We start from the raw sequence: 26,388 nt of genomic DNA, 5'->3' as shown, positions 1-26,388 counted from the left end.
TTATAAATTCTTATCCAGCCAACTTACATACATATCTCTTATCCTAAGACCTAGACGTAAATAAAATGGTGAAGTCATGTATGATAAAGCTCCATGAATTCCATCCTCAATATGGTCATGAACAACTTGGACTCCAACATTTCGAAGTCTTGTAACATACATAAGTCCATCATCTCTTAAGAGATCATGTTGACAAGTAAGAATATAGGTTAGTGGCAAATTCTGTAACTGAGAATCATTGGCCAACAAGGGTAATGCTCTGCTGTCTGTAAGTCCTGGCAATGAATAACTAAGTCCTCCAAGAATTGGTTCAGTATATACATAGTCTTTTCTATACTTCTCAGGAAGAAGAATACTCCAGTTAACAAACTTAAACAGATGTCTTGACTCCAGAGGCATGTGTTGGTTTCTTCTCATTGCCCGGGGAAGTGCTTCATCCTTGGTGAAATACAAGCTCACGAGTTTTATGGCTACATCCCTGGTCAAAACTATACCTTGCTCATTTTCTCGGTGAGATGGCAAATAAGAATCTGTTATCTGTAAGCCAGGGTAAAGTAAGACTTGCATCTTGATTTTATGTTTTATTTCAGCATCATTCTGCACCTGAAAATACATGGTAATATTCTTTAATGCAAAAATTTCCAAAATACCAGGAGAAAAAATTGAATTTTCATTATCTAGCAGTCATGAGATAAACAAATCTACATAAATTGATGTGATATATCATAATTATTTTTATAATATTTATAATATATTACCATGGCATAAAAGAATTCAAACCAATTTAAATTTAAGATTTTAAAAAATATTGATTTTGTGTGTGAGGAAAAAAGGAGAAAGTATAAGAGAGGAGAGGGAAAGAGACAGAAGGTACAAGGCGAGAGAGATACACAGGATTTTTTGGTCAAAAATCACAAACGATAATGATCCAATTCTAAAGATATTTCTAGTGGAAATTGACAGTATATATAAGTTTGTAAAAATCCTTCTTAAATAAAGTAACCAGAGTGAGTGGAAGAAATAAACATAGCTATTAAATCATATTATTTCATTATAGAATCTAAAAAATATCTTAAACATTTTTAGAATATATTCTTTGGAAACAAGGTAGATATTACCAACATCATACCATAATTTTTAAGAAACATTATCCCAGTGCAAAAGCACATGGACCAAGGTGAAGAAAAAAAGGCCAATCAACAGGTATCTTATGAGAATGATGCAGCGTTGGAGAGACAAAGGGAGAAAATTATGAAAAAATCGATGTGCATAAGTCTGATATGCAAGGAAAAAATGTGAAGTACTTGATAAGGAGTGCCTTTTCTTTTTCAAATAAAAAGGCATTTGAGGCCTCACCTATGACCCTGCAGATTGCAGGAGACAACAACGTTGAATTAATCTCCCAAGAGCTATTGCCTTGGCTAGAGTCTGGGATCTGGACAAATGGAAATACCTGCTGCTGCTCCAAGTGAAAAGCTCAGGACCACAGGATGTACCTCTAAGTCAACCAGTCACCACAGTGGCTGACTGAACTGAAAGGAAAAACTAAATTGAAATCCAAGAGGTACCTCAGAAAGGGAAATGGTATCCTACCATCTCCACAATGTACTTCCAAGATGCTAGAGGTTTAGTAAGTGTAGAATGAAAATGAGCCAAAACAAAGTTATCTTACAGAAAATTTCCTAGATCTCAAATCTCTCTGCCGTGCCCTTAGGTAGATAATTTACTAATCAAAGATTGCTATCAATAGCCCACCCTCAGTCATCCTACTCTAAATCTCGCTAATCTAGAAAAAAAAAAAAAAAACAGAGAACACATAAACAGGGACAGGTCAAAAAGTGTCCATCAATACCCTTGCCTGACCCTAACTTTCCTTTCTGGAATGCCATATGAAATAAATCACTTCAACAAATGTGTCAGTATTTCCCATCTCTAAGTTCCCCATTATGTCATTTGTTACTTTGCCATTCAAGGCTTTTTTCCTCTCTCTCTAATATTCTTCAAAACCCATGCTAAAGTCAGTTCTCTTCAAGATATTGGAAAAGCACCTGAGTCAGATTCTCCGAGGTTGGCAATTTTGCCATAGTCTTAACAACTGTGTTATTTATCTGGTGTGTTTCAGATATTTTCTACACATTTTATATATAGTCACAAGTATATATGTGTGATTATGCATGTAAATACCTGATCAAAGGAAACTCTTCTTTTTTAAATTCCCAAATCTCTATTACCTCTTTAAGGCCAATTGTCACTTTTCCTTTATTATACAAAAATGTACGTGATTAATCTTTCTACTTGGTTTTGAATTTCACAAACACTGACATGATACCTAAGTTGTCATTGTACCCCTTACTGGGCCTAAGATAGTAAAGTAATTAATATCATATGGGAAAATAATAGAAAAATGAATATTTTAATAATATGGAAACCGTAATATTATGAACTATAATATCTGATTTATAATTCTTTTAACAGGACACTATATCTGGAGCCAGGAATAATAGGATCTGAGAAACAGTAACAAGTGTAAAACAAGTAGGTCCGAACAGTAATGCTGAATTATTGACCTATCTGTAGCTTAGTTCTTTCCTCCTAGACCTATATGGTCTCGAAGACAACCAGCTAAGCAAAGTTCAAAAGTGCACATAAACATTAATACTAAACCAAAACAAGCCTAGAATGGAGCATTCTATAAAATGGACATGAAGAAATGGATATATATTTCTGATTTTGTGGGTAACTAATATGTACTTGAGTACAAAAAAAGGTGACATTCATCTCAGGATGTTATTACTTTGTAAAGAACAAGAATGAAAAAGTAAAAGGTCAAAAAAGTTGAGAGAACATATCTAGCTCATGGTAATGTCCTTAGAGTTTAGACACTGGTAACTGTATTTTAAATTTCTATTTACCTTTTTATTACGTTTCCAATATAATAAAGACCTTTGGATAGCTAAGTAACTTAAAGGTTGTGGAAGAGCTTCAATAAAGCCCGTCCTTATTCTTAATCTTTTTCAACAATGACCTTTATTTTCATGAAAACACAATGGATAGTATGCATTTGAACTTTCCTTTTATAATTAAACACCATTAATCCTAAACTTATGGTATTTACAGTAAAATTGTCTCATATAAATTATTTGCTCTTCCCCTCCCTTATTAAGTCCCCCAGTTTGAATCTCTAATTGGTTCAAGTTATAGGCCGTGTTTTTCAAGTTATACGCCATGCCACTGGTATTATTGTCAGCAGGAAAGTAACTTATTTATACCATGATGAAGACTGATCGCCTAAGTCTATACTTTTGAGAGCAAAATTTGGGACCCAGTTCATGAAAAGCTTCTATGCCATGCTAAAATGCTTGGAGTAAACATGTGGATCAGCATGATTTTCACTCCTTCATCAGTCTTTTTTATTCACAAACATCCGTCCTGGACAGCATGAATTGGGAGTGGTGGCTGAAAGGAAGCTAGTAACAAAGTCAGAGAAGGGATGATCCATGACTTCATGCCCTGTGTCATTTTATGACTCAACTGCTTCAAAGCCCATTCAAAGCAGTAATCTGCCATGGACACCTGTGCTTGGCATAAAGTCAACTCCAGACAGTCTGAGGCATTACTGAATCCTCTCCCATTTCCGAGGCATTACTGAATCCTCTCCCGTTTCCCAAGTGCCCTGTGACCATTCAAAGGGCATGGCACTTTCCTAGAGAATAATAGTTTCCGCTACCAAGGGAACATATTACGGCCCTTGCACTTTGCCCCCCATCATCTACTACCCTTCTCAATCCAGTTACTGGTTCGCAAGATACCCTACCGTCTAGCTCCCTGGTTTGAGTGTGTGTTATTCAAATTCCTGCATGCCCACACCAACTTATCCATAGCCTGTCATCCATGGAAGGATGGATGTAGACAAAATATTAACTTGTTATTTGAGGAGTTCCTACATTGCTAGTGGTAAGTATTGTTCACCAAACTTAACATGTCTGTCATTTTCAACCCAGAGCACTCAACTTCATAGCAACTGTGATTGCTATCCCCACTAATTTTCCTTTCTATCAACTACCCCTAACAACTCCAAACTTGATTCCAACAATACACAACTAGCCAATGAGTATCTGGATAAACTATTAACCACCATGAAGAAATTCTAATATGGGAGGATTTTTTGGCCTCATCCCAGCACGCATGTTCCAACCGTGCTGGAAACTGCAAAACTCCCACATGGGCTAGAGTCCAAGATAATCAACCTGCTCTCCTCCTTGCAGATTAATCCTGTCCTTTCCTGATCTTTATTCTTCCCCTAAAATCCCACTTCCCACTTTACGTCCTAAAAGTGTGACCGTAAAAGAGATTATATCACTCAGAAGTGCAGGGCTCACATTGATACCACTTCCAAGTGCAAGTAAAAGAAGACAGATATTTCTGCTTCTGATGGATTTCAGGTGACCTCTATAACACTGATATGCTGTGATTACACAGAGGTAAACAAACAAAATAACAGAAACTAACATACATACTATCTATGTATGGGACATCATCCCATGTCCAAGAATGCTGCATGTCAATCATGTTTTTCTAAAAATCATCACCATTAATTATAATTTCTGATTAATATTTGCTATTAAACTGTTTTTAAAGAGTTTTTTAATATTTTTAAAGAAGTGTCACATGTAATATCATATATAGCCATAGAAATATGGGATGCCATAGAAATATTATTATAAATAAGGTCATAAGGCTTTATTACCACCTTATGACTAATGATACAAATTAGAAGCAAAAGTATATTTAGAAAGACCAAAGCTATAAACCTAAATAAGTAGAGCTATCGCATATCACAGCTTCCTCTTTAAATTACCTACATTGAAATACTTATTTTTTAGAATATCTAAGAGAGTAGGACTTACTAATTACTTCAAAATATCAAATCAATTCCCATTGTTTTATGAAAGTAAAAAGAATATCTCTGATCCTAAATAAGAGTAATGCATACATTATTTTAAAATAAAATGTGGCCATGAAATTGGATTTAAGTGATACGATTAAAGTTTAGAAATAGTTTTTCCTCTTAATTAAAGATTAAGGCACCATGTCCACAAGAGTTTTCTAAGCTATAGTGATCATCCAGATCGTTGTGACCAGCAAGCCACATTAGTGATTTTAGGACACATCATGTGATGTTGCCAGGAAATCTAGCAATAATAGGTTAAATATATTCATTTCTTCTCAATAATAAGAATACAATTGAAAAGTTACCACGTCCACAAGAGAAAATGACAGGATAATGTATGCATCCTAATCCATGAGAAAATCCTTTTATAATGTGAATTGAAACAGATGAGTCATTTTTAAAAATATATCCCTCAGTGGTGAGTATTGATACCGAATTTTTAAAGCCGTAATCTATAACATATTATCGATCACAGGATCATGAGACATTGGAAAAAATGAGCTCTATAATAATTTCAAAGTAAAAGTTGATTCTTATGACCCAAAATAAACACAGTACAGGGAATAAAGCTTTTCAATGAAAATGTAATTCATATAGAAAGTTTAGCAGTCCATGAAGAACAAATAACTTAAAGTATAATCACAAAAGTAAATAGGAAAGGATAAAGAAAATCACCTTTTTAAATGCTCATTAAGTACACTGGTTCTTCTGCAACCTGTTCATCTGCATACTGCACTATGTTCCCTTTGAACAGATAAATCAGAATGTCTAAATAGATACTAAGTTCTTATATAATTAATTAAGAAATAGAATGATGTTAGATTTTTATTCACTTTTGTGCTGCGCTACAGATGTTACTGAGAATCACGTCTCTGTTTGGTGCCTGTGTTATTAAGTATTGTCCTGCTGAAAAGTTATAAGGTAGGGTATCACACATTCATGAATCTGTATGGCTACATCCAATTGTTATTTCTTTTTTCTTTCTTTCTTTTCTTTTTTGTTTTTTAGAAGCAGGGTCTTGTTCTGTCACCCATGTTGGATTGCAGTGGTGTGATCCTAGCTCACTGTAAACCCCGAACTCCTGGGCCCACCCAATCCTCCTGCCTCACTCTATTGAGTTGCTGGGACTACAGGAATGTACCACTACCTGTGGCTATTTTTATTTTTTTATTTTTTCCTAGACTGGTCTTGAACTCCTGGCCTCAAGTAATCCTCCCCACTGGGCTTCCCAAAGTGCTGGGACTACAGGGGTGAGCCAATACATCAAGCCCAATTGTTGTTTCAGTTATGCTTGCTACACTTGCAAAGCCAAGCAAATGTTACAAATGTGCAAGAAATTAGAGGTATGGTAAGATGTTGCTTAATCACTATTGGGTAATTGTTGGACAGCTTTCAGAATCTCTGCATTCCCCAAACCGGTTTCAGATGAAATGTTAGACCAGAGTGCTATACAATTTTACATAGTAATTAGTATAATAATCTCTAAGCAGGGCATTCTCCAATTTTTACCCTCCATCATACTCCTCATTTTACTCCAGCAAGATCTTTCAAATAAATGACATTATTTCAAGTAAATAGCAAATAAGTTCAGTCTGAAAGAGTCCTCAGGAATCAACATGTCTAATGGTTTGCAAACTTTCTTCTTGGCAATGAAGTCCTCTTTTATTTTTCTCCTAAGAAAATTTACTTAGAGCTCTAAACATGAAGGGCAACTAAAGTGTAGCAGGTTGGGTTGAAGGGAGGCCCAGGTATAGAACCAAAGGTGAGGCTTTGTTATCACTGCAATTTTGGTTTCACAATAGAGTTTTGTGTGTATGATGTCATAGGTTAATATATATGTATAGGCATATGTATATGTACATGTATATGTATGTGCATATATACTTATATATGTATGTATAACACATATTTCAAGTGTATATGCATATAAAAATATGTATGTATATAAACTTCTTCTAGTGCTCTAATCCTGAATCTTATAATACTTAAGAAGAAAGAAATTTTAAAAAATAAATAGGCACCTAGAGTAACCTTTTGGTTCAAGTTTTTATAACTAAAGTCATATTTTAAAAAGTACAGAGCAGTGTTTCTCAAAAAGAAGTCTGAAGAAGACTAGTTTCATCTTTTTTTTTTTTAAATAGAAAGGTAGACAAGTTGACATAAGGAGTAGACATCAGGAAAAAACCAGCACTCTTGAAAAGTGGCAAGATCATGAAAGATAAGAAAAGGCTGCAAACTATTCGTTAGGAACATAGATGCATAGGTGGAGGAAGTGATGGACAGAGACTTATAGGTGAACTTAGGAGCCTGGATGCACAGGTGGCAGAAGCTGACGTAATGAGTAAGCATCACAGAAAAATCCCCAGCACTGTTAAAAAATGTTGAGGTCATGAAAGGCAAAGCTATTCTGGCTAATTTTCCATTATGAACATAGATGCAAAAATTATAAACAAAATATTAGCAAACCAAATTCAACAGCACATTAAAAGGATCATACACCATGTTCAAGTGGGATTTATCCCAAGGATGCTTCAATACACACAAATCTATCAATGTGATATACCATAGTAAGAGAATGAAGAATAAAAATTACATGAACATCTCAACAGATGCAAAAAATGACTTGACAAAATGCAATATCTTTTCATTATACAAACTCTCAACAAATTATATATAGAGGAAAGTACCTCAACATAATAAAGGCCATATAGACAACCTCACAGCTAACATCATACTCAGTGGTAAAAAGCTGAAAGCTTTTCCTCTGACATCAGGAACAAGACAAAGATACCCATTCTCACTATACCTATTTAATAAAATACTAGAAGACCTAGTCAGAGCAATTAAGAAAACAAAAAAACAAACAAACAAAAACAGAAATAAAAAGCATCTAAATGAGAAAGAAGTAAAAAAGTCTGGGCCGGGTGCAGTGGCTTATGCCTGTAATTCCAGTACTTCGGGAGGCTGAGGCCAGCAGATCACGAGGTCAGGAGATCGAGACCATCCTGGTTAACATGGTGAAACCTCGTCTCTACTAAAAATACAAAAATTAGCCAGGTGTGATGGTGGGTGCCTGTAGTCCCAGCTACTTGGGAGGCTGAGGCAGGAGAATGGCATGAACCCAGGAGGCGGAGCTTGCAGTGAGCAGAGATCATGCCACTGCACTCCAGCCTGGGCGACAGAGCGAGACTCTGTTTCAAAAAAAAAAAATTCATATTACATGATATTAGATATAGAAAACCCTAAGACTCTACCAAAAATCTGTTAGCACAAGTAAATAAATTCAGTAAAGTTGCAGGATACAAAATCAACATAGAAAAATCACTTGCATTTCTATATACTAACAACAAACTATCTTAAAAAGAAATTTTTAAAAATCCCATTTCAATAGCATCAAAAATAGGTACATAAACAAAACACTAGGAATACATTTAACCAAGGAGGTAGAAAGATCTATACACAGAAAGCTATAAAATATTAATGAAAGAAATTGAAGAAGACACAAGTAAATGAAAAGATTAACCATGTTTCTGGATCCAAAGAATTAATACTGTTAAAATGTCTATATACACAAAGCAATGTACAGATTCAATGCAATTCCAATCAAAATTTCAATGGTATTTTTTACAGAAATAGAAAATTCATATGGAACCACAAAAGACTGAATAGTCAATATAATCTTGAGTAAAAGGAACAAACCTGGAGGCAACACAATGCCTGATTTCAAAATAAACTGCAAAGCTACAATAATCAAAACAGTATGGTACTGGCATAAAAACAAACATATAGACCAATGGAACAGAATAAAGAGCTAAGAAATAAATTGTTGTCTTAGTTCAGTTAGCACTGCTACAATAGAATGCCTGAGACTGGGTAATTTATTTAAAAAATTTTATCTCACAATGCTAGTGGCTGAAAGTTTCAAGATTGGGTATCTGCATCTGATAATGGCCTCTGGCTGCTTTAACTCACGGCTGAAAGAGAACCGGGAATCTGCATGTGCAAAGAAATCACATGGCAAGAAAGGAAGCAAGAGAGAGAAACCAAGGAAGCCAGATTATTTTTAATAATCTGCTCTCTGACAAACTAATTCATTCCCTGGAGAGCAAGAATTCACTCATTCATTCCCTCCGAAGGGCATTAATCTATTCATGAAGGATCCACCCTCCTGCCCCAAACACCTCTCACTAGGCTCAGTCTTTCAACACTGCCACATTTTGGATCAAATTTCAACATGAGCTTTGACTGGGAAAGACCAAGCTATAGCAATGGTCAGTTGATCTTTGATAAAGGTACCAAGAACACACAAGAGGAAAAGACAGTCTTTTCAATAAATAATGTTGAGAATTCTCATATATCCACATGCAGAAGAATGAAATTGGACACTCATTTCATTTCATATACAAAAATCAACTCAAAATGATGAGTCAAAGGTTTAACACTTAATATAAAACTGTATAGCTACTGGAAGAAGGCTTAGAGAAAAATGTCTTGATATTAGTCTAAGCAATAATTTGGGAGGTATGACTCCAAAAGTACAGGCAACAAAAGCAAAAATAGATATATGGGATTGTCTCAAACTAAAAAGCTTCTGCACTAAAAGAGAAACAATCAACAGGGTGAAGAGACACTCTACAAAATAGGAGAAAATATTTCAAACCATGGGTTCAATAAGGGGTTAATATTGAAAATGTATAAAGAACTCAACTAAATGGCAAGAAAACAAATAACCCAATTTAAAAAATGGGAAATAGAGCTGGGTAGACATATGTACAAGGACCCCTTGTACACTGTTGTTGGAAATGTCAATTAGTATATCCATTATGGAAAACAGTATGGAGTTTCCTCAAAAAATTAAAAATGGAACTACCAGATGATTCAGCAATACCACTTCTAGGTATATAGCCAAAGGGAACAAAGTCAGTAACATGAAGAGATATCTGTACTCACATATTCATTGCAGCAGTATTCACAAATAGCCAAGATATGGAATCAAACTGTTTGTCAGCCGGATAAATGGATAAAGAAAATTTGGTGTGTGTGTGTGTCTACACACACACACACAAACACACACAATGGAAATATTATTAAGCCTCCAGAAAGAAGAAAATCCTGTCATTGGTGACAACATTGATGAACCTGGAGGTCCTTACACTGAATGAAATAAGTCAGACAAATACTGCATAATCTTGCTTATATGTAGAACCTAAGAAAGTTAAACCCCTAGAAGTGGATAGTGGAGTGGTGGTTATGAGGAACTGGGGATATAGATGAAAGGGGATGGAGATGGGGAGAACGGGGAGATGTTGGTGAAAGGTTACAAAGTTTCAGTTATGCAGGATGAATAAGTTCTGGAGATCTAATATTAAGTGCAGTGACTATAGTTAATAATACTGTGTACTTGAAATTTGCTAAGACAGATCTTAAACATGCTCAGCATACAGAAAAAATAAATGGTAACTATGTGAGGTAATGATTACATTACTTAGCTTTTGTTAATTGTTTAAAAATGCATACATATATCCAAACATCATGTTGTACATCTTAAATACATATGATTTTTCCTTTTCAACTGTACCTCAATACAACCTTACAAAAGAGAAAAAAAAAACAGAAAATAAGAGAGTTGGAATTCTTCCCAAATTATTTAATGAGGCCAGTGTAATTTTTCTCAAAACCTGACAAAGACAGGTGGCGGAGGTTGCAGTGAGCCGAGATCGTGCCACTGCACTCCAGCTTGGGTGACAGAGCAAAACTCCATCTCAAAAAAAAAAAAAAAAAATCCTGACAAAAAGTGTTAAAAAATAAAGATTAATCTCAAAAATACAAAACATTTAATGAACTAGAGCAAACGGAAAGCAGCAACATTTGAAAATTTTAATTCATCAAGACCAAGTAAGGCTCATGCCTAGAATGTCAGCATAATTTAACATTTGAAAGTCAATTGGCATAATTTACCACATTAAAAGAATAAATAAGAAAAATTACATGATCATCTCAGTAGTTGCATTAAAAACATTTGACTAATTCAACACCCATTTATGCAAAAACTGTCAGCAAACTAGGAGTAGAAATAACTTCCTCAATCTGACAAAAGCTAACTATAAAAACCTTCAGTTAATACTATATTTATTGATGAAATATTGAAAAATTTCCTCCGAAAATACAAAGCAAGAGAGTTATATTAAATATTTTACTAGAGGCCCCAGACAGTGCACTAATAAAAGAAAAATTAAAAGGAATAAGTACTGGGAAGCAAGAACTAAAACTGTCTCTAGTCATTGAAAATATAGAAAATCCTAGGAAACTAAAAAAAAAAAAAAAAAACACACACACACACACAGAACACTAGAGTTATAAGTGAGTTTATTGAGGATATGATGGGAAAAGGCCAATATCAAAATCAATTGTATTTCTATATAGCATAGAAATAAATTACAAATTACAAAATGTTCCAAATAAGCATTTGGAAAATATTATTTTAATAAAATAAAAAAAAATCTCAGAGTAAAATTTGAGAAAAGATTTCCATGATTTCTACACTGAAAATAGTAAACTATTGCTGAGAAATTGAAGAGGATCTAATAAAGTATGAGACATGCCATGTACATTAATTGGAAATCTCAATATTGTTGACATGTCAATCCTCCCCAAAGTTATAGATTCAATGCAATCCTAATAAAAATTCAGTTAGTCTTTCTTTTTAAAAATTGATAAGGTAATCTAATATTTTAATGGGAAAGATATGGAATACTAGATTTTTTTTAAAGAAGAACAAAGTTGAAGTCAGTGTAGTATTGGCGGTAGGATGGACATGTAGATCAATGGAACAAAATAATCCAGAAATAGTCACATTAAGGTTAAATAAATGTTTACCCAAGTGCTACTGTAATTCAATGGGAAAGAATGGTCTTTTCAACAAATGGTGCTGGAAGAACTGAATTATCTATAGAAAAAAATGAGCCTCAACTTCTACCTCCTATCATAAAAACAAATTTAATGTACCTGTTGAGTGACCGCTGTTGCTAAATTGCCCCCAGAACTGTCTCCCGAAATGCAGATTCGGGTGGGATCCACTCCATATTTTGTAAGAATTTTTTCCAGAAGAAAAAATTTGACTGCAGCAAGGCCATCTTCAAACTGAGCAGGAAAGTGGTGTTGAGGAGCCAGCCTATAGCTTTAAAGAAAGAATAATAAAGCATTTATGGTTGTATCTGTCCATCTAATTATCAAATACCAAATAGATGCAATTTAATGCCAGCCTTTATTGTTCATTCTTCTAAAAATCAAGCCTACGTTTTCTACTAACTCTTGATTAAAATGAAAATTATTGTAATAAAGTATAAGGTTTTCAATCTTGTACCTAAAGTCCATGGATGGAATTATTTGTGAGGAGTCAGGGGAGTGTTATGAAATTCCTAGGAATTGTAAGCAAAAATTTTAGTCCAAGTGTATTTTAGAATGGAGATGGTCTATAGCTTACATCATATTCTCAATGTAACTTGTAATCCAAACATTTTTTTAAAAACGCTTGTTTAAAAAGCACAATAGGCTGCAGATCTGAGAGCATATTGTAGGCAGTGTCCTATTTTATCAAGGACATTTAGGTAAAAATTTTATAAGCTGACGGTGCACATACTTCATCATGGATAATACCCAGTAGTTATTACTAGATAAAAATTTTGATATATAAATAAAATTTAAATATGCCAGAGAGCTTGCTTATTTCTGGTAAATTCATTTGTAAGGCAAATTGTCACACTCTTCTTTTCATGGGCACAAATTGATTTTTTCCCCAGTTTATGTAGACCAGTAAAGCAGGAAAATACGTCTAGCAGCCAATTCATAGAGCTTTTTCTTTTTGATCTTCAGAATGCTAAAACGTGTATATTTCTATAGGCAATACGAAATGTTGGTAATAGGGTTCTTAGAATTTTATTATAAACTATCTAGAAAACTCTAAGTAATTTGTAGCTTAGACATAGATGTGTACCAAAAAGATGTTGGTATCTTTATTTAAAATGCAGTGGATTTATACTTTTTGGACAAAGAACAACACAAATTTAAGGGATTTGATAGAATGTATAAGCCAGGCACAAACATATTATTATATCAAAACAGGTATAAAATAGTATTTAGATTACTTCAAAAGCTATGAAATTAAACTTTTCTTGCCTGCTCAAATACAATCCAATATCCCAAATGTGCAATAGTTAACATACTTCCTTCTGTCCAGCTATGTTACTTGGGACACTACTAGGGCCTTATAGGACCTGAGTCTTACATGTCTAGAGCAAGTGTTTCCAAAACTGCTTACTCTGGGGTATAATTCAGATATTCTCACAATCACAGAAAAATAATGGGACACTGAACCTCTTTGAGGAGCAGTCTATGTTGCAATGGTGACAAGTAAAATATATTAATTTAAAAAATTATATTTGAAGCATAGCTGACTTCATGTGGAAATCAAACCTCTACATGGTAAAGGCAAAAATCGTAGTAGCCAGAAAAAAATCATTCTCTTACTCCACGCCTACAACAACAGCATCAAGTGTGTTTGCCGTCCATCTATTCAGGAAGTCAAAAGCCCTCTGTTCTGAAATGAAGAAATAAACATCAAAGTATTTCCTGTAATTAAAAAGCTATAGAAACTGTTACAGATATGAATGTGGAAATAACTGTGGTTTGTGAATATCACATAGGAGCTTTTATTTCCACCCCCCATTTCCAAGCAGATGGACCTGAATCCACATGGCACACTCTCCCCTTCCTAGTCTTTTCAGCCACTCTCTCCAGGAGGAAAAGGATGACTTCACCAATTGATTATTTTGGGGAGGATCAACTAGAATAGGCTCAGCCTATTGTAATTTCGTCTTAACATCTGCTGTCTGTACTCAGTGACCCTTCCCAGGACCCTTTGTATCCTGGTGCATTTTACTTCATCTGAAATAATGGTAATGGTTTGACTTGAATTTATGTGAACTCTGTGTGTAATTTTTTAACTGGTTCAGAAGTCGGAGGAAAAAGAAAGTAATGGTATGTATTGAGTCTTTAAACATGGTTCTTCAAAACCTCTTTTCTTCTTTGAAGATGCCACATAATAAAATAGTCCAATAACAGTGGCATTAAGACAGAGTCTAAGGAATAATAACTAGATATGAGAGAGCCTCTGGCAGGTCAGTGTGAAGACTTGATATACATATGAGTTTTGACATGCTTGACATACAAGCTATTGACTTTCCCCAGACACATCACACACACACACACACACACACACACACACACACACATATCTTTCCCCAGGTCCCCACGTATCCTATTTACCAGGGACCTGGCCAAGCACCTTGGCAAATTCTGTGACATCTGCTGCTGCTTTATTTACCACAAGATCCTAGAAATGCAGAGAATTCTAGAGTTGTGATCAAATTCCAGACTTTTCTGGACCTTCTCTTGCACATTAACAAAACTGCAAAGTAAAAACTAACCACTGGGTGTATATATAACCTTGAAAACAGGAAAGTAAGTCACCTAGTCTTTTAAATAGAAAAAAAAATGATGTCTTATTAAATATTAAGTTAATTTTCAAGAAAAGGCCATGCATAGATGAAGACCAAAATGTACAAGACCTAAGAACTCTCTGAGCTTCACCTGGTTAACAAAAGACCATGAGATCTTCAGAAGAAAATGGGAGAGTTTTATTTTCTATTTAAAAAAAAATCTGCAGACTAGGGAGACATAGCCTTCCATGTAAAACAAAAGTGTGCTCCAGAGACAAAAAAGAGGGTCTGTGGCTTAAATATGGAGAATCAGCTGGCACCCCTCAATCACAATCAGGTATATATATGTAAATAAAGGATTCAAACTTATTCAAATAGTTTAAAACAGCTGATTCCTGATGGGGTAGTTTCCAAGCCCCAAACCAAAAGTCTGTTAGATACCCCTTTCAAGCAACTGGTGGGATGAGTTTTCTAGTCAAGGTGTTTCAGCTTGGAAACATCTTAGCTCAGGGGCGCAAACAGGATGTTTGGAGCTGCCTTCTTTGGGAACAAAGTGATGTGTGACCACCCTTTTCTCACTCATTATGGACACTGAGCTCTTAGTATCATAATTTGGGTATCTTTATCAGCCACAAGGAGTCCATTTCATCCAGAGACCTTGGGGTCTTATTTCCAGTTTCATTTCATAACCTTTAAAGCCACTCAGTGATGTATTCCAAATCTATGGCTTCATTTTCATCTCCCAATCCTTTTTGTCTCAGAATTAAAGCCATATTTTTGTTTGCTTGTTTGTTTCCCATTTTTATCTCAAACTGTCTCTACTCATAGAATATTTGCTGATATAATCTATCTGGTCATGTTTCTTTTATTCCATGCCCTTTTATTGTTATAGTGTCTGTAGAATGCATATAGAAACAAAAAGATATGAGGATAAATGTTGAAAAACAAAAATCACAAAAGTATGTAAAAAGTCTACTGGAGCAACATTTTCCTATATTTCTTGGTTCTCAAAGCAACTTTGATATGTTTTAGAGAAGACAAAAGAGGAAGCCTAGGGGAAAAAGAAAGAAAATTAAAATTTGCAAATACTAGAAAATAGTTATAATGTCTATTTTTTCTTGGTGAAAAAATAGAAAGTATCTAAGTCTTTTCCAGTGTATTCACATACGTTTGGGAGATCTGAAAACAAATAATGTGTAAATATAAAACCAAAATATTGACAAAAGACATCTAGAATTTAGCTAAGCACAATGTTGGAATGTCATCTCCTGAATAATAATTCTCACAGTTTTAGAAATTACTGATCACAATCATTGCCTATGTCAGTAAAAAGAGATATAACCCTAATAATTAGGAATACTTCTTAGTATTTTTCGATCAAAGTGATATTTTCCTGTCAGTGGCCATTTCTTTTGTGCTTACTCAAGTCCTAGGTAATATGTATATGAACACTTGGATATTTCATACACCTCATAAAAACTTCAGTGGAATGAATGCATTTCTTTGGAGAGAAATGAGGCAAACTTGGTATTTATCTTATCAAGAAAGCAGGTTATTCTGACCATTTTAATGCATGATATAAATTAAATTATAGATGAAATCTAATTTATTGAAAACATTAAGAAGGTAAAAAATACATAAAAGAAACAGATTAGAACATTTTGGATAATAATCCCTCTAGAGATCATCAGATGTCCCTCTCTTTCACTATGTGTGTGTCTTTTTTCTTCACAAAAACATTTATTGAATAATCACTGTAAGAAAAATGCCTAAAAAGACAAGTAGGGAACCTAGATTTTATGGGAAGAGTTTATTATTACATAGTGCTATTTTGTGTTTTCTTTTTAGAGTCAATGCCAGCAACTGCATTCTAAGCCTTACCAGTATTTATATTATGTTATCAGTAACTGAAAACTTGATCTTGTAACAACCAATAGCAAATGCTTTTGACTTGTTAATTAAAACATCTGCATCCCCTCAATGTTTCTGCTCCTGAATTCAGATCCCAAGAAAAAAAGTTTAATAACTGACTTTATATCCTATTTTCCTTTGATATATGTTCATTCAATATGAAAGCTAAGGATAATAAAAAACAAAACAAAACAAAAACTGAATTTAAAATCCCCATAATATTATTTGCCAAACATATGTCTATGTGTCTTTATTAGATATCTCACATTTATATCTATACTTATCCATATCCAGACAAGTATATATATAGATGTATATATCAGTGTAAGTGTGTATATTTATATAAAATAGTTCTTATATCAAAAATGTAGAGCTAGCTACACTTTTTCCTTATACAATGAACTTACTGGAACTTCCAAAACAAAAACCACCACCATGAAAATATATTACAGCTCGCCTTCGGGTTTCTGACTTTCTTTTTGGTAAGTACAATCGTACTGGAATGTCAACAAATGTTGTATCAGTCACTGTGATGTATTCATCTGAAAGTGGTTGGGTATAATCCAGCCTGAATATCATGGATATAAACTCTTCATATCTCATAATACCCATATTTTCAAAACACATAGCCTGTAAGAACAAAACAAACAAAATTAAATATTTAGATATTTAAATAACACCAAATGTATTTAAAACGAAAGTTGAAAAGGAAGAAAAAATAAGCAAGGTAAACAAAAAGAAATAGACTATTTAAAAATATTATTTCCAAATAATACTGTAAAGATCTTATTGCATAACCTTCTTGTCCTTGAAAATCTCAACTATCTGGCAAGCTGGCTGAATAGGAACAGCTCCAGTCTGCAATTCCCAGTGAGGGCAATGCAGAAGGCAGGTGATTTCTGCATTTCCAACTGAGGTACACAGTTCATCTCATTGGGATTGGTTAGTCAGTGGGTGCAGCCCACAGAGGGCGAGCAGAAGCAGGGTGGGACATTGCTTCACCCAGGAAGTGCAAGGAGCCAGGAGACCTCCCTCCCCCACCCAAGGGAAGCCGTTGAGGGACTGTGCTACCCAGCCCAGACACTGCGCTTTTCCATGGTTTTTGCAATCTGCAGATCAGGAGATTCTCTCATGTGCCTACAACACCAGGGCCCTGGGTTTCAAGCACAAAACTGGGTGGCTGTTTGGGCAGACATGGAGCTAGCTGCAGGAGTTTCTTTTGTACCCCAGTGGTGCTTGGAATTCCAGTGGGACAGAACCGTTCACTCCCCTGGAAAGGGGGCTGAAGTCAGGCAGCCAAGAGGTTTTGATCAGAGGGTTCCATTCCCATGGATCCCAGCAAGCTAAGATCCACTGGCTTGAAATCCTCACTGCCAGCACAGCAGTCTGAAGTCAACCTGGGATGATCTAGCTTGGTGGGGGGAGAGGGGTCTATCATTACTGAGGCTTGAGTAGGTGGTTTTCCCCTGAGAGTGCTAAGGAGACTGGGAGATTTGGACTGGGTGGAATTCAGCACCATGTAGCAAAGTGGCTGTGGCCAGACTGCCTCTCTAGATTCCTCCTCACTTGGCAGGGCATCTCTGAAAGAAAGGCAGCAGCCCTAGTCAGAGGCTTACAGATAAAACCCCCATCTTCCTGAGACAGAGCACCTGGAGGAAGGGGAAGCTGTGGGCACAGCTTCGGCAGACTTAAACTTTCCTGCCTGCTGGCTCTGAAGAGAGCAGCTGATCTTGAGAAGGAGGATTCTCCCAGCACAGTGCTTGAGCTCTGCTAAGGGGCAGACTGTCTCCTCAAATGTGTCCCTAACCCCTGTGTCTCCTGACAGGGAGACATCTCCCAGCAAGGGTCAACAGACACCTCATACAGGAGAGCTCTGGCTGGCATCAAGCTAGTGCCCCTCTGGGATGAAGCTTTCAGAGGAAGGAGCAAGCAGCAATCTTTGCTGTTCTGCAGCCTCCACTGATGATACCCAGGCAAACAGGATCTGGAGTGGACCTCCAGCAAACTGCAACAGACCTGCAGAAGAGGAGCCTAACTGTTAGAAGAAAAACTAACAAACAAAAAGCAACAACATCAACATCAACAAAAAGGACCCCCACACAAAAACTCCATCCAAAGGTCATCAGCCTCAAAGATCAAAGGTAGATAAATCCATGAAAATGAGGAAAAACCAGCCCAGAAACACTGAGAATTCCAAAGACCAGAATGACTCTTCTCCAAATGATCACAACTCCTCTCCAGCAAGGGCACAAACCTGGATGGAGAATGAGATTGACGAATTGACAGAAGTAGGATTCAGAAGGTGGGTAATAACAAGCTCCTCTGAGCTAGAGGAGCATGTTCTGCCCCAATGCAAGGAAGCTAAGAACCTTGATAAAAGGTTACAGGAACTGCTAACTAAAATAACCAGTTTAGAGAAGAACATAAATGACCAGATGGAGCTGAAAAACACAGCACAAGAACTTCATGAGGCATATACAAGTATCAATAGCTGAATCAATCGAGTGGAAGAAAAGATATCAGAGATTGAAGATCAACTTAATGAAATAAAGTGTGAAGACAAGATTAGAGAAAAAAAGAAAGAAAAGGAACAAACAAAGCCTCCAAGAAATAGGGAATTATGTGAAAAGACCAAACCTACATTAGATTGGTGCACCTGAAAGTGACAAGGAGAATGGAATCAAGTTGGAAAACACACCTCAGGATATTATCCAGGAGAACTTCCCCAATAGAGCAAGACAGGTCAACATTCAAATTCAGGAAATACAGAGAACACCACTAAGATACTCCTTGAGAAGAGCAACCCCATGACACATAATCATCAGATTCTCCAAGGTTAAAACAAAGGAAAAATGTTAAGGGCAGCCGGAGAGAAAGGTCAGGTTACCTACAAAGGGAGGCCCATCAGACTAACACTGGATTTCTCTGCAGAAACTCTACAAGCCAGAAGAGAGTGGGGACAAATATTCAACATTCTTAAAGAAAAGAATTTTCAACCCAGAATTTCATATCCAGCCAAACTAAGCTTCATAAGCAAAGGAGAAATAAAATCTTTTCCAGACATGCGAATGCTGAGGGATTTTGTCACCACCAGGCCTGCCTTACAAAAGGAAATAAGGAGAAAATATGGAAAGGAAATAAATATGGAAAGAAACATGGAAAGGAAATAAATATGGAAAAGAAAAACTGGTACTAGACACTGAAAAAACACAGCAAAATATAAAGACCAATGACACTCTGAAGAAACTGCATTGACTGTTGTGCAAAATAACCAGCTAGCATCATGATGACAGGATCAAATTCACACATAACAATGTTTACCTTAAATGTAAATAGGTTAATGACCATATTAAAAGACACAGGCTAGCAAATTGGATAAGGAGTCAAGACTCATCAGTGTGCTGTATTCAGGAGACCCATCTCACATTGAAAGACACATATAGGCTCAAAATAAAGGGATTGAGGAAGATTTACCAAGCAAATGGAAAGAAAAAAAAAGCAAGGGTTGCAAATCTAGTCTCTGATAAAACAGACTTTATACCAACAAAGATCAAAAACAAAGAAGGACATTACACAATGGTAAAGGTACCAAGGCAACAAGAAGAGCTAACTATCCTAAATATATATGCGTCCAATACAGGAGCACCAGGTTTCATAAAACAAGTTCTTAAAGACCTTCAAAGAGACTTAGACTCCCACACAATACTAGTGGGAGACCTTAACACCCACTGTCAATATTAGACAGATCAATGAGACAGAAAATTAACAAGGATACTCAGGACTTGCACTCGGCTCTGGATCAAGGGGACCTAATAATCATCAACAGAACTCTCCACCCCAAATCAACAGAATATACATTCTTCTCAGCACCATATAGCACTTATTCTAACATTGACCACATAATTGGAAGAAAAAACACTCCTCAGCAAATACAAAAGAATGAAAATCATAAAAAAACAGTCTCTCGGACCACAGCACAATCAAATTAGAACTCAGGATTAAGAAACTCACTCAAAATCTCAGAACTACATGGAAGTTGAACAATTTGCTCCTGAATGACTACTGGGTAAATAACTAAATTAAGGCAGATATAACGAAGTTCTTTGAAACCAATGAGAATGAAGAGACAACATACCAGAATCTCTGGGACACAGCTAAAGCAGTGTTAAGAGGGAAATTTATACCACTAAATGGCCACATCAGAAAGCTGAATAGGTCTGAAATCGACACTCGAACATCGCAATTAAAAGACCTAGAGAAGCAAAAGCAAACAAATCCAAAAGCTAGCGGAAGACGAGAAATAACTAAGATCAGGGCAGGACTGAAGAAGATAGAGACATGAAAAAAACCTTTGAAAAATCAATGAATCCAGGAGCTGGTTTTTTGAAAAGATTAACAAACTAGATAGACTACTGGCTAGACTAATAAAGAAGAAAAGGGAGAAGAATCAAATTGACACAATAAAAAATGATAAAGGGGATATCACCAATGATCCCACAGAAATACAAACAACCATCAGAGAATACTATGAACACCTCTGTGCAAATAAACTAGAAAATCTAGAAGAAATGGTTAAATTCCTGGACACATACACTCTCCCAAGACTAAACCAGGATGATGTCAAATCCCTGAATAGATCAATAACAAGTTCTGAAATTGAGGCAGTAATTAATAGCCTACCAACCAAAAAAAGCCCAGGACCAGACATATTCACAGCCAAATTCTACCAGAGGTACAAAGAAGAGCTGTACCATACCGTCTGAAATTATTCCAAGCAATAGAAAAACGCGACTCCTCCCTAACTCATTTTATGAGGCTGGCTTCATCCTGATACAAAAACCTGGCAGAGACACAACAACAACAAAAAATTCAGGCCAATATCCCTGATGAACATAAATGTGAAAATAACACAATAAAATACGGGCAAATCCAGCAGCACATCAAAAACTTATCCACCACGATCAAGTAGGCTTCATCCCTAGGATGCAAGGCTGGTTCAACCTATGCAAATCAATAAACATAATGCATCACATAAACAGAACCAATGACAAAAAACTCAATAGATGTAGAAAAGGCCTTCGATAAAATTCAACATCCTTTTATGCTAACAACTTTCAATAAACTAGGTATTGATGGAACCTATCTCAAAACAATAAGAGCTATTTATGACAAACCCATAGCCAATATCATACTGAATGGGCAAAAGCTGGAACCATTCCCTTTGAAAAACTGGCAAAAGACAAGGATACCCTCTCTCACCACTACTATTCAACACAACATTGGAAGTTCTGACCAGGGCAATAAAGAAATAAAGGGTATTCAGATAGGAAGAGAGGAAGTCAAATTGTTTCTGTTTGCAGATGACACGATTATATATTGAGAAAACCCCTTCGTCTCAGCCCAAAAACTGCTTACGCTGATAAGTAACTTCAGCAAAGTCTCAGGATACAAATCAACGTGCAAAAATCACAAGCATTCCTATACACAAATAATAGACACGCAGAGAGCCAAATCATGAGTGAACTTCCATTAACAATTGCTACAAAGAGAATAAAATACTTAGGAATACAACTTACAAGAAATGTGAAGAACCTCTTCAAGGAGAACTACAAACCTCTGCTCAAGGAGATAAGAGAGGACACAAACAAATGGGAAAAAAAATTCCATGCTCGTGGATAGGAAGAATCAATATCATTGGAAATGACAATACTGCCCAAAGTAATTTATAGATTCAATGCTATTCCCATTAAGCTACCATTGACTTTCTTTGCAGAATTAGAAAAAACTACTTTAAATTTCATATGGAACCAAAAAAGAACCTATATAGCCAAGACAATCCTAATCAAAAAGAACAAAACTGGAGGCATCACACTACCTGACTTCAAATTATACTACAAGCCTGCAGTAACCAAAACAGCATGGTACTGGTACCAAAACAGAGATATAGATCAATGGAACAAAACAGAGCCCTCAGAAATAACACCACACATCTAGAACCATCTGATCTTCGACAAACCTGACAAAAACAAGCAATGGGGAAAGGATTCCCTGTTTAAAAAATGATGCTGGAAAAACTGGCTAGCCATATGTAGAAAGCTTAAACTGGACCCCTTCCTTACACCTTATACAAAAATTAATTCAAGATGGATTAAAGACTTAAACATAAGACCTAAAACCATAAAAACCCTAGAAGAAAACTTAGGCAATACCATTCAGGACATAGGCATGGGCAAAGGCTTCATGACTAAATCACCAAAAGCAACTGCAACAAAAGCCAAAATTGACAAATGGGATCTAATTAAACTGAAGAGCTTCTGCACAGAAAAAGAAACTATCATCAGAGTGAACAGGCAACCTACAGAATGGGAGAAAATTTTTGCAATCTACCCATCTGACAAAGGTCTAAAAGCCAGAATCTATAAGGAACTTAAACAAATTTACAAGAATAAAACAAACCCATCAAAAAGTAGGCAAAGGATATGAACAGACACTTCTCAAAATAACACATTTATGCAGCCAACAAACATATGAAAAAGAGCTCATCATCACTGGTCATTAGATAAATACAAATCAAAACCACAATGAGATACCATCTCACACCAGTTAGAATGGCAATCATTAAAAAGTCAGGAAACAACCGATGCTGCCATGGATGCAGAGAAATAGGAATGCTTTTACACTGTTGGTGGGAGCGTAAATTAGTTCAACCATTGTGAAATACAGTGCGGAAATTCCTCAATGATCTTTAATCAGAAATATTATTTGACCCAGCAATCCCATTACTGGGTATATACCCAAAGGATTATGAATATTTCTACTATAAAGACACATGCATACATATGTTTATTGCAGCACTATTTACAATAACAAAGACTTGGAACCAACCCAAATGCACATCAATGATAGAATAGATAAAGAAAATATGGCACATATACACCATGAAATACTGTACAGCCACAAAAATGAATGAGTTCATGTCCTTTGCAGGTACATGGATGGACCTGGAAGCCATCATTCTCAGCAAACTAACACAGGAACAGAAAACCACACACCACATGTTCTCACTCATAAATGGGAGTCGAACAATGAGAACACATGGACACAGGGAGGGGAACGTCATGCACCAGGGCCTGTTGGGAGGCAGGGGGAAAGGGGAGTGAGAGCCTTAGGATAAATACCTAAAGCATGCAGGGCTTAAAACCTAGATGACGAGTTGATAGGTGCAGCAAACCACCATGGCACATGTATACCTATGTAACAAACCTGCATGTTCTGCACATGTATCCCAGAACTTGAAGTAAAAGACAAAAAAAAGATAAATCCTTGTGTATAAAAAAAGAAAATCTCAAATATTTAGTGTTTTAGACTGAGAGCTGTCCTATTCAAAATCCATTAATTTACTAGCAGTTTTTTTATGCCGCTGTAATTATTTTTGATTTGTAAATTTTTTTCAGGAAAAAAAACATTTTGTAGGCATGCTGTCATGTTTTCTTTTTTCATTGTTCATTTTATTTAATCCAAAGTTTTAAATATCTTCATATGAACACACTAGTAATAATCCAAATTTTTTGGCTTTCAACTCCAAAAAGATTAGGGCACTTTCCTCACCTTTAAATTCCATATTTGATGTCATTGAAAAAAGCTGCCTTTGGTATTTCTGACCAGCTTCTTGAGGGCTTTTGTGTTATGTCACTGGACAGTTTACTCATAAAAAAACTTAAAAATTACGTGGTTAATAACACATGAAACAATCTTTATTATTACAGTTATTGCAAGGAAATTAAGGTATTTGCAGGGCAATTGAGAACATCTAGCCACTATACTTTATTTTCTTAATTTTAATTTAATTTTTTAATTTTTTTAGAAGGAGTCTTGCTCTGTCGTCCAGGCTAGAGTGCAATGGCACAATCTCGGCTCACTGCAACCTCCGCCTCCTGGATTCAAGTGATTCTCCTGCCTCAGCCTCCCCAGTAGCTGGAATTACAGGAGTGCGCCACAACAGCTGGCTAATTTTTGTATTTTCAGTAGAGATGGTGTTTCCCCATGTTGGCCAGGCAGGTCCTGAACTCCTAGCCTCAGGTGATTTACCTGCCTTGGCCTCCCAAAGTACTGAAATTACAATCGTGAGCCACCATGCTAACCCTTATAATTTAAAGATGAGGAAGTATGCAGAAACTCTAAGTTGTAGCCAGTAAATGTCAAAGCCAAGTTTGCATCCATTTAAACCAGCATCTTATGCTACTATTTACTAGCTGATTGACATTGAGAAAATTACTCTCTGTAGCTCAATTTCCTTGTCTATATGATAGTAATAATAATACTTCAGTGGATTGTAGTAGGGTTTAAACAAGTTAATGCCCTGAGATACAAATTAGATAATCAAGGAAGGGAACATAGTATTTTCTCTGTGGAACTGACACTTGCTTACCCACATATGCTTACTCAAGAAGTAAGAGCATTGGAGAAAAGTTATGGAGAAGGTAAGCCTCTAGAAGTGATTACAGGGGAAAATATTAGCAGACATCAGAAGGAGTTGACTGTGGTTTCACAAAGCAAATGTACTGTTTGCTGTACAAAGCATCATAAGACAGCCTCTTCTTCTAATACCATGTATTGCTCTCTTTTTTTCTGATCATCTTCTGCTGTGGCCTTCTCCTTTGAGCCTCTTATTGTTACCCTTTCTGAAAGCTGTCTGGCTTGGCAGAAAGAGTATGGGTTTCAAAATGAGATAGTTTAGAGTTCAAATTATAGAGTTGTTACTTTTTACCTGCATATGTTCTTCTCAATCTCTTCCCCAACCCCATAACCTGATAAAAATAATTGTAGGATAGTGGGGAATCAATGGAAGTACATATTATACAAAGCCTATACAACTTAAGAACTCAAAAATATTAGTTTCTAACCCTATCTCTCCCTTTTGAAGGAGGTATTTTTGCATGAATTTATAATTCATTCTGCACATGCCAAGTGAGATAATGCCTGAAAACCAGCAATTTAGAATTGAAGATGGACAATGAAAGCCATTAAATAGTAAGAACCTTAAATTAATATCAAAGAGTTACAAATATCAATAATGTGTACTGAACAACTAAAAGATAATTACGGGACTAGGTTGTCCCTGAAAGTTCAAATTTAAGTCAAGTTCTCAAATAAACCTCAAAACCTTTTCCTTTAGCAATACCATTTATTTTATACGTCACAATAAATTTATTTTATACATGTCACATTTAGACATAAAGTCTTTGAAGTGAGAATTCTGTCTCACTGTTATGCACAGATATAGGGAGTTTTATTTACTTAATGTTGTTTAATTAATTTACTCTAACAAGCAATGGTTCTTTCAAAATGGTGATATTAATACTATTAATAAAAGAGTTCATAAGCACCCATTTTTAATCAATAAGTCATCCCAATATCCAACAGAAAAAAACAATGTTAACCTTACCGTAAATGTACAAGTTTTAGCGATGGCATCCAAGGCCATTATTTTCCAGCTTTCTTCAATGTTGTCTGGCATGGGTGTGTAAAAATGAGAGACAAAAAGAACACAAAGCAGCCCCAAACAGAGAGCTTTTAGCCCCATAATATCCCTTTTTCCAGCTTCTTCACAGTACTGAGATTAAAATTTTTCATAAACACTGAATAGTAACTAGTAGAGCAAATGTAGACTTGGGAACTCTCTCAGGTGATATGATCATCTTAACAACATGAAGCTAATTTTCAATTCAAATGTTACAGTGTCAGTAGTAACTTGTTTTGCAAGCACACAGACTGGAACAGATGTCATAATTCATGAGGGTGTGCGTGCATTGTTATCATGCAATGTAATACTCTTACAGTGTTTCTTCACCCTGTGATACCATCATCAGCCCAAAACAACTTTATTATTGAGACTTAAACCTAAATGAAACCTAAATGAAAGCACCGAATAAGTCATGAAGTAAATTTTTGTGATTGGGTGGTGGTTGCAACATATATTAAGAACAGTTTTTTTTTTTAAGTTTGCTGATATTAAGTCCAAATCCAGGT

General features: G+C 35.7%; 1 protein-coding gene across 1 annotated transcript; it reads right to left on the bottom strand.

The window, feature by feature from the left end:
• Positions 1–25,942, bottom strand: AADACL2 (arylacetamide deacetylase like 2). The gene is made up of 5 exons (XM_009239419.4): positions 25,805–25,942; positions 16,767–16,989; positions 13,478–13,547; positions 11,957–12,128; positions 1–603 (listed from the first exon to the last, which is right to left on the bottom strand). Exons 1-5 carry the CDS (start codon positions 25,940–25,942, stop codon positions 1–3), a joined length of 1,206 nt encoding a protein of 401 aa, XP_009237694.2.
• Between the last annotated feature and the right edge of the window lie 446 nt (positions 25,943–26,388).

Source organism: Pongo abelii, chromosome 2 (assembly GCF_028885655.2).
Source record: "Pongo abelii isolate AG06213 chromosome 2, NHGRI_mPonAbe1-v2.0_pri, whole genome shotgun sequence".
In the NCBI taxonomy this organism is placed as follows: Eukaryota; Metazoa; Chordata; class Mammalia; order Primates; family Hominidae; genus Pongo; species Pongo abelii.
Note: the sequence above shows the minus strand (reverse complement) of the source record. Positions and strands in the feature narration are given on the sequence as shown.